This window comes from Lepus europaeus, chromosome 20, assembly GCF_033115175.1.
Source record: "Lepus europaeus isolate LE1 chromosome 20, mLepTim1.pri, whole genome shotgun sequence".
NCBI classification, from domain to species: domain Eukaryota; kingdom Metazoa; phylum Chordata; class Mammalia; order Lagomorpha; family Leporidae; genus Lepus; species Lepus europaeus.
The window spans coordinates 7,737,823-7,747,316 of record NC_084846.1 but is presented as its reverse complement, the minus strand read 5'-3'; the positions used below and the strand labels follow the sequence as shown (position 1 = coordinate 7,747,316).

Below are 9,494 nucleotides of genomic sequence, written 5' to 3'. Positions count from 1 at the left end.
CAATATCTCTCCACCTACCTATCTTCTATATCTATCACCTATCTATATATCATATATGTCATTTATCTATCAATGTTTATCATCTTGCTATCTATCTCTCAAAAAAAATAAAGCAAAAATGAGGGGGTGGGCTCAGGGGTACAACAGGCGCCTCGACGAGCACCTTGGACAGCTCCCCACCTCCATTCCGATTGCTCCAGGTTGGCCATGGAAGAAGCAAACCTCACGGGGACCTCCGAGTTCCTGCTCCTAGGCCTCTCAGAGGACCCTGAACACCAGCAGCTGCTGTTTCTCCTCTTCTTGACCATGTACCTGGTCACAGGACTGGGCAACCTGCTCATCATGCTGGCCATCGCCACCGACACCCGGCTCCACACGCCCATGTACTTCTTCCTGGCCAACCTGGCCTTTGTGGACATCTGCTTCACCTCCACCACCATTCCCAAGATGCTGGCCAATCACGTGTCAGGGCACAAAGGGATCCCTTACGCGGGCTGCCTGACTCAGATGTTCTTCTTCATCTGGTTTGCAGGCATCGACAGCTTCCTGCTGACGGCCATGGCCTACGACCGCTACGCAGCCATCTGTCACCCTCTGCACTACACCTCGTCCGTGACGCCACATCTCTGCAGCCTCCTGGTGGTGGCCTCCTGGGTGGCCGCCTTTGGCAATGCCCTGACCCACACGGTGTTACTGACCCGCCTCTCCTTCTGCACCCACAACCAAGTCCCACACTTCTTCTGTGACCTCAGTCCTCTGCTGAAGCTGGCCTGCTCGGACGTCTTCCTCAACAACGTGCTGGTGTACACCGTGGGCGCCCTGCCCATCATCACGCCATTCTTGGGCATCTTGGTCTCCTACACCCGCATCTTTGCCGCGGTGCTGAAGATCCCATCCGCCGGAGGGAAGCGGAAGGCCTTCTCCACCTGCGGTTCTCATCTCTCTGTGGTGTCCCTGTTCTACGGGACGCTCATTGGGGTTTATTTCAGCCCCACGTCCTCTCACACGGCCCAGAAAGACACAGCTGCTGCAGTGATGTACACGGTGGTCACCCCCATGCTGAACCCCTTCATCTACAGCCTGAGGAACAGCGACATGAAGGGCGCCCTGGGGGCTCTCGTTAGCAGGAAGCCAGCTTTCATGCAGTGACCACAGGGTTGGGGGGGTCCGAGTGTGCAAACACAGTATCCACCTGTCCTGAATGCCCCTGTAACACCCTCTCCTTAAATATTTTTTCCGGGGCTGGCGCTGTGGTGTAGCGAGTAAAGCCGCTACCTGCAGTGCTGGCATCCCATATGGGCACTGGTTCAAGTCCTGGCTGCTCCACTTCCCATCCAATTCTTTGCTATGGCCTTGGAAAGCAGTAAAAGATGGCCCAAGTTTTTGGGCCTCTGCACCCACGTGGGAGACCAAGAAGAAGCTCCTGGCTCCTGGCTTCGGATTGGTGCAGCTCTGGCTGTTGTGGCCAACTGGGGAGTGAACCAGTCTGTCTCTCTCTCTCTCTCTCTCTCTCTCTCTCTCTCTCTGCCTCTCCTTCTCTCAATGCACCTGGGAAAGCAGCAGAAGGCGTAGGAAACCCGGATGGAGCTCCAGGCTCCAGGCTCCTGTGTGTAACTCTGACGTTCAAGTAAATAAATAAATCTTTTTAAAAATATATTTTTGTATTGTTTTGGTTCATGTGTTTGTCACCAGATTCTTCCAACAACTGTTCATGGCACATCTGTAGTGTCCTAGGCACTCCTTTAAGGATGAGGACACAAAGGGGAGGCAAAGTTCTCGACTTTACAGAGCTTACCCTCCAGCTTGAAGCACACAGAAGGGTTCAAAAAAGTCCTCTGGGACACAGTCCAGGGCTCCAGCCCCACTTTGAGTTTAGGTTCAAGTTCAGCCGCTGTAACAGAAAGAGTCAAACACACACAGGCTCATGGGCTGGCCCCGTGGTGGAGAGGGTTAAGCTGCCATTTGCAGTGCTGGCAATCTTGGCTCTGGGCACCATTTTTGCATTCTGGTGGCTCTGCTTCTAATTCAGCTCCCTGCCAATGCACCCGGGAAAGCAGCGGAAGGACCTGGGCCCCTGAACCCACGTAGGAAACCCGGATGGAGCTCCAGGCTCCTGGCTTCGGCATGACCCAGCCCCAGCCACTGAAGGCATTTGAAGAATGAGTGAATGGAAGATTCTCTCTCTCTCTCTCTCTCTCTCTCTCTCTCTCTCTCTCTCTTTCTCTCTCTCTCTCTCTCTCTCTCTCTCCCTGCAACACCTTTCCAATAAATAAATCTTTTGTACAGAAGACTGTAGTAGAGTAGAAGCTCAAACACATAGAAGTTAATTTCTACCTTGTGTAATAGTACAAGTCCAAGGTTGCAGGGTGGATCTGCCCCTCTGATTCAGCCACTGGAGACCCGGGTTTCCTATGTGCTGTTTCCTACCCATTTCTCAGTACGTTATTCTGGTCTATGAGACTGAAGGCGTGGAGGCAGGCATTTGGTGTATCAGTTAAGGGGGAGCCAGCTCTGTGGCATAGTGGGTACAGCCGCTGCCTGCAACGCCAGCATCCCATATGGGCATCGGTTCAAGTCCCGGCTGCTCCTGTTCTGATCTAGCCCCCTGCCATGGCCTAGGGAAGCAGTGGAAGATGGCCCAAGTGCTTTGGCCCCTGCACTCACACGGGAGACCTGGAAGAAGCTCCTGGCTCCTGGCTTCGGATCAGCTCAGCTCTGGCCATTGCAGACACTCAAGGAGTGAACCAACATATGGAAGACCTGTGTGTGCGTGTGTGTGTGCGTGTGTGTGTGTGTGTGTGTCTCCCTCTGTCTGTAATTCTAGCTCTCAAATAAAAACTAAAATCTTAAAAAAAGAAATAAGATGTCTCTTGAGACCTCATATCCCATATCAGAGTGCCTGAGTTTGGGTCTTAGCCTGGGAAGAAACAGGTGACGGCTCAAGTAGCGGGGTCCCTGCCACCTCTCTGGGAGACCTGGATGGAGCTCCAGGCTCCTGGTTTCAGCCTGGCCTAGCCTCTCTCTCTCTCTCTCTCTCTCCCCCATCTCTCCCCCCTCCTCTCCCTCTCCCTATTCCCCTCCCTCTCTATCTTTACTATACCATGAAGATAATAAATGAGAATTTTAAAGATATATTGAAGCTGAGAACTCTGATTTATTTTTTTAAAAAGATTTATTTATTTATTTAATTGAAAGTTACACAAAGAGAGGAGAGGCAGAGAGAGAGAGAGAGAGAGAGAGAGAGAGAGAGAGAGATCTTCCATCAGCTAGTTCACTCCCCAGTTGGCTGCAACGGCCGGAGCTGCACCAATATGAATACAGGAGCCAGGAGCTTCTTCCAGGTCTCCCAAGTGGGTGCAGGGGCCCAAAGACTTGGGCCATCTTCCACTGCTGTCCCAGGCCATAGCAGAGAGTTGGATGGGAAGTGGAGCAGCCGGGACTCAAACCGGCACCCATATGGGATGCCGGCACTGCAGGCAGCGGCTTTATCCACTACACCACAGTGCCGGCCCCGAACTCTGATTTCAAAGCAATAATCAGAGAACACGGCAGATCCAAGCTGGCTCCCAGGAAGCGCCGCCTCCTTCTCACGTTCACTTGCAAAGGAGGCCCCTGAGGATGTGACCCCAGGTGGACAGCTGTGGCCCTGGCTGCATCTCTGCCGGTACAGGAAGAGGAGACGGACTTCTGCGGCGCTCTCTAGCCGCCAAATACAGGGGAAACAGCTTCTTCCCACCGCAGGAGACACTTGTGACTCCTCCCTGTCCCACTGAGGCATCCAGCCCGCAGCCTAAAACCTCCAGCAGGTGCAGGCTTGCTTTCTTTCTTCCTTCCTTTCTTTCTTTAAAAGTCACAGTGACAGAAAGAGGGAGGGAGGAAGGGAGAGAGGACGAGAGGGAGAGAGGGAGAGAGGGAGAGAGAGAGAACCTTCCATCTGCTGATTCACTCCCCAAATGGCCACAACAGCTAGGGCTGGGGCCAGACGGAAGCCAGGAGCCAGGATCTTCTTCCGGGGTCTCCCACATGGGTGCAGGGGCTCAAGCACTTGGGCCATCTTCTACTGCTTTCCCAGGCCACAGCAGAGAGCTGGATGGGAAGTGGAGCAGCCGGGACTCGAACCAGCGTCCATGTGGGATGCTGGCATTGCAGGTGGCAGCTTTACCCGCTTCGTCACCATGCCGGCCCCTGCTATTTCGGTATAATAACATGAGCGTGAACAAATACAGCCTGGGATCTTATCCCACTCGCCGGCTGCCGGCTCAACCTGCCGCAGCTTCACGGAATCGGGCAGAACACCCGGGACTCCAGGGTCAGAGCCACAGGACTTCTATTATCAGAGGCTGGGCAGGCAGCGTGCACTGCGGGGCTGCGTGGGTTCCTCCCAGCTCCCAACAGTGGGCGGTGACCCAATCTGTCAGAGGTCAGAGGGAGACAGTTATCTTGATTCTATGGACAGCAAACAAATCTGCCCAGGAAAAAAATTATATCTTCCCAATTCAAACATCCTTGAAAAGATAGTGAACAAAAGGTGTCCACACCCCCTTAACACAGAAATGCAAGGAGCCCCGCGGAGCACTGCATCCCCACCGCACCACTGAGGGTGGAGGCTGTGGCCCACTAGGGTAACTCAGGCTGGGGGGGCACACGGCAGGGGCAGCCCAGGGGCCAGGGCCACGGAGCCCAGGTTCCAGTCCCAGCTGTGCGGCTTCCACTTGCCCGTACTTGCGGTGCTCCGTCTGTGAGACCCACGTCACAGGTAGGCAGTGAAGGGTAGGCAAGTTGGTGTCGCCACACCCAAGGCACCCAGGACAGCGTGGTCCTACTGAGGCCCCATCCGTGTGAACTGTAATTCTTACGCCAGGCCGGCAGTCCTGCCTGGTTTTCGGCATCTGGGGGCAGCTGTGTAACCGGCTCAGGTCCCTCCAAGTGTGGTTTAGAGACTTGAGGGACGTGGGCGCTTTCTCCCTCCCCAGGGAATCCTCCATACCCAGGGCAGCAAGGCAGGCACCGTGGTAGATCCAGGGTCCCTGAGAATCAGATGGACCCGGGTTCAAATCCTGGCTTGGCCACACCCCAGCTGCGTGACCTCGGGTGAGCAATTTTTGCAGCTGGGAGCCTCCATGTTACAAAACTCCACAGATAACTCACATGTCTGGGGCACGGGTTTGACACAATAGTTAGGGCACCACCTCCCATATCAGAGGACGTGGGTTCGAGTCCTCCCAATCCAGCTTCCTGCACGTGCACACCCTGGAAGGCAGCAGGTGAGGGCTCAAGTGCTTAGGCCCCTGACACCCACGTGAGAGACCTGGATGGCGATCCTGACTCCTGGCTTCAGCCTGGCCCAGCTCTGGCTGCTGTGGGCGTTTGGAGAGTGAACACGCAGATGGACGAGTTCTCTCTGTCTGTCTGTCTGTCTCTGTCTCCATCACTCTGCCGTTCAAGCAAATTTGAAAAAATAACCACTTTTTAAAAAGAAGGAAAATTCACATGTTTCAATTCCATCTTTTGGTGAACTCTTGGAAGCCCCCTGTGGGTCAAAGGTCAAGGCGTCAATAACTCTCAACCAGGGTGACCATTTTTATCACCATCCATGAGCAAGACTCCAGGACACGAGCCGAGCACATCTTTTTCTACCAGTTCTCTGTCCCCTCACCTCGCCCCCTCGGTCTCCACGCACATCTCAAACTCCAGGAGTCACCCCGTTTGTGAGGTTGGGGCAAGGGAACCCCCCATCACCCACCGTGCCCCACCTCCGCTTAGCACTGAGTGGACACCCTCCTCTTCATTTGCATAAGTTCCGCCCCTAACCCCACCCCCTTTGAATGCTCCCCTCATTTGCCACCTCCTCAGGGAAGTCTTCCCTCACTTCCACCCAAGACTAAGCAGCTGCTGACTACACCAGGGGATTTCAAAAACCCCACGCTGGGCCGTGCTGTGGGGTAGTGACCTAGGCCCCCAACTGTAGTGCCAGCATCCTATATGGGTGCCAGTTCGAGTCCCGGCTGCTCCACTTCCAATCCAGCTCTCTGCTATGGCCTAGGAAAAAACAGTGGAAGATGGCTGTGGTCCTTGGGCCCCTGCACCCATGTGGGAGACCCGGAAGAAGCTCCTGGCTCCTGGCTTCGGATCTGCACAGCTCCAGCCATTGGGGCTATTTGGGAAGTGAGCCAGTAGATGGAAGACCAACCTCTCTTTTTAAAAATTTATTTGAAAGGCAGAGCTACAGAGAGACAGAGAGAGAGGTCTTCCATCTGCTGGTTCACTCCCTAGATGGACGCAATGGCTGGAGCTGTGCAGATCCGAAGCCAGGAGCCAGGAGCTTCTTCTGGGTCTCCCATGTGGGTGCAGGGGCCCAAGGACTTGGGCCATCTTCTACTGCTTTCCCTGTCATTAGCAGGTAGCTAGATCAGAAGTGGAGCAACTGGGATTTGAACCGGCACCCATATGGGATGCCGACACTTCAGGCAGTGAATTTACCCGCTATGCCACAGCTCCAGTTCCCATCAAACAAATTAACTCTTAAAAAAAAAAACTTAAGGCCGGCGCCACGGCTCACTTGGCTAATCCTCTGCCTGCAGCGCCGGCCAGTCCCAGTTGGGGCGCTGGATTCTGTCCCGGTTGCCCCTCTTCCTGTCCAGCTCTCTGCTGTGGCCCAGGAAGGCAGTGGAGGATGGCCCAAGTGCTTGGGCCCTGCACCCGCATGGGAGACCAGGAGAAGCACCTGGCTCCTGGCTTTGGATCGGTGTGGTGTGCCGGCTGCAGCGGCCATTTGGGGGGTGAACCAACGGAAAAGGAAGACCTTTCTCTCTGTCTCTCTCTCTCTGTCTAACTCTGCCTGTCAAAAAATAAATTAATTAATTTAATTTAATTAAAGAAAACATGGGGGGGCTGATGTGACGCAGCAGGTTAAGCAGCTGCCTGCAGAGCCAACATCCTCTGCTTCCAATGCCGCTCCCTGCTGATGCACCTGGGAGGCAGCAGGTGATGGCCCAGGTGCTTGGGCCCCTGCACCCACGGGGGAGACCAGGGCGGAGCTCCCAACTCCTGGCTTTAGCCTGGCCCTGTGACCATTTGGGGAGTGAACGAGTGGCTGGAAGATCTCTCTCTCTCTCTCTCTCACCTGCCTTTCAAATGAATAAAATATATCTTTTAAAAAAAAAAGCTCATGGATGTGGTACAACAATTTTGAAAACCATGCCTGCCAGGGATTTTTTTTTTTTTTTTTTGACAGGCAGAGTGGATAGTGAGAGAGAGAGACAGAGAGAAAGGTCTTCCTTTTTGCCGTTGGTTCACCCTCCAATGGCTGCTACAGCCGGCGCATCGCGCTGATCCGAAGCCAGGAGCCAGTTGCTTCTCCTGGGCAGGTGCTGTGGCTCGACGGGTTAAGGCCCCAGCCTGCAGTGCCGGCATCCCACACGGGCGCCAGTTCGAGTCCTGGCTGCTCCTCTTCCGATCCAGCTCTCTGCTGTGACCCGGGAAAGCAGTGGAGGACGGCCCAGGTCCTTGGGCCCCTGCACCCACATGGGAGACCCGGAAGAAGCTCCCGGCTCCTGGCTTTAGATCGGTGCAGCTCCGGCCGTTGCGGCTAGTTGGGGAGTGAACCAGAGGACCTCTCTCTGTCTCTACCTCTCTCTGTAACTCTGTCTTTCAAATAAATAAATCTTTAAAAAAATTTTCAGCCATTGGCAGTTGGTGGCTAAATACCGCAGCTCCCTCTCCGGCGTCTGAGACAGCGCCAAAGAGCTTGCTCTCTGCTGCCTCCGAGAGGTGCAAGGTGGGACTGCACTCTGCCCATGGCGGCCGCTGTTTCCTACGGCACCGTTTATTTATTGAAGAGTGATTGATTAATTGATTGATTGATTGGAAGGGCAGAGTGACAGAGAAAGAAGAGAGACGGATCCAGGGACAAGGGTCTCCCTCCAAGGCCACAGAGACGGTGGACATTCTCCCCGGGGGGACGGACCCCTTCCCAGAGTCCCCCGGAGCAGCAGGGGTTAGGAGCTGACCACTATGAGCCAGGAAGCAAAGCAAATGAGAAATGGGGATCCGAAGCCATCCAGGAGCTAACGTCTCGGGATTTGTTTGTTTTTTCCTCAAGACAAAGGGACCGCAGCGTGAGCCACCTCGTCCCGCTGGGGGCCTGAGGCAAGCTGGGTGATTTTGAGGAAGGGCCTCGACTTTCCCTTCTGTGAAATGGGAATAAAACAGTCTCCCGTGCCTCTCAGGGCTCAGCAATGCTGAACGGGTCCTTGTTACCGCGTGCTCTGCACAACGCAGTCATTGGGCGATTCCAGCAGCAGGGGAGGGGCTGAGGCGAGGGAGGGGAACCGAGGGAGCCGGGGAGGGGTCTGAGCGTTGCTTTGGAGCAAGGGGAGAAGCCAGTGTCCTTAGAGCAAAAAAAGAGGTTCTAGAACATTCCATGTGCTACCTTTGTGGCCCCAGTGCTAACAGGGGGTGGAGTTCTTACTATGGCCAGAAAGAAGAAAGCCGGTTTACAGACAGCAAAGTAGCCAGGCAGGGGGCAGGGGCAGCTACGAACTCCGGATCGTGGCTTGGTCCCCATACTCCCGGCCAGGGCGGGTCACCGCCCCCCTACCCCCGGTCACCGGTCCCTCTGCAGCCCTGGGCAGAGGGAGATGAAGCTGTCTTAGCAGCACCCCATCCCACACAGACAAGTTGTGATGCTGGCCCCGGGGTGGGGGTGGGGGGTCCAGGGCTCTGTCTAGAAATCCAGGAAGGCTCCCTGCAGGAGGAGTTCACGGATGTGAGCCTTGAGGGATGTGTAGAAGCCTCCCAGGCAGAGCTGTGTGTTACAGAGGGGGTGTGGGGAGCATGCTTATTTATTTAAGGAGGGTTTTCCCATTTCCAGAGGACAAGGACTCAGAAGGTCAAGGCCCAGCCCCCAGCCCCCACCCCCAAGCAGCTGACAATCCCAAAACGCTGAGCAAATGATAATGAGAAGAGTAATAGCTCCCAGGGCCGCTGTGGTGTCATGGGCTACGCCCCTGCCTGTCGCACCAGCTTCCCATATGGGTGCCGGTTCGAGTCCCGGCTGCTCCTCTTCTCTGCTATGGCCCAAGTGCTTGGGCCCCTGCACCCACGTGGGAGACCTGGACCGAGCTCCTGGCTCCTGGCTTTGGATCAGCTGCTACAGCCATTTGGGGAGTGAACCAGCGGATGGAAGACCTCTCTCTCTGTCTCTCCCTCTCTCTGGAACTCTACCTTTCAGATAAATAAATAAATCTTAAAAAAAAAAAAAGAGTAATAGCTCCCATATTCCAAGATGGCACTGCTAGGGCTCAGCACATGAGAGACCCGCCTTAGATCGTGGGGGGCAGGGGGACAGCACAGGCAAAGGCCCTGGGGTGGGGATGGGGTAGCCCTGTGTGGGCAGAGTTGGTAGAACAGAAGTCCCAAGGGGGGAGTCAGGAGCCTGGGTTGTTTCCTGTTCCTGTGGGTACTAGGGAGCCACAGCAGGTTCTAGGCAGGGA

The 9,494-nt window shown here is 55.0% G+C and overlaps 1 protein-coding gene across 1 annotated transcript; it reads left to right on the top strand.

The window, feature by feature from the left end:
• The first annotated feature begins 207 nt into the window (after positions 1–207).
• On the top strand, positions 208–1,149 carry LOC133749161 (olfactory receptor 1361-like). Its single transcript, XM_062178348.1, has one exon. It carries the CDS (start codon positions 208–210, stop codon positions 1,147–1,149), a length of 942 nt encoding a protein of 313 aa, XP_062034332.1.
• Positions 1,150–9,494: the final 8,345 nt, after the last annotated feature.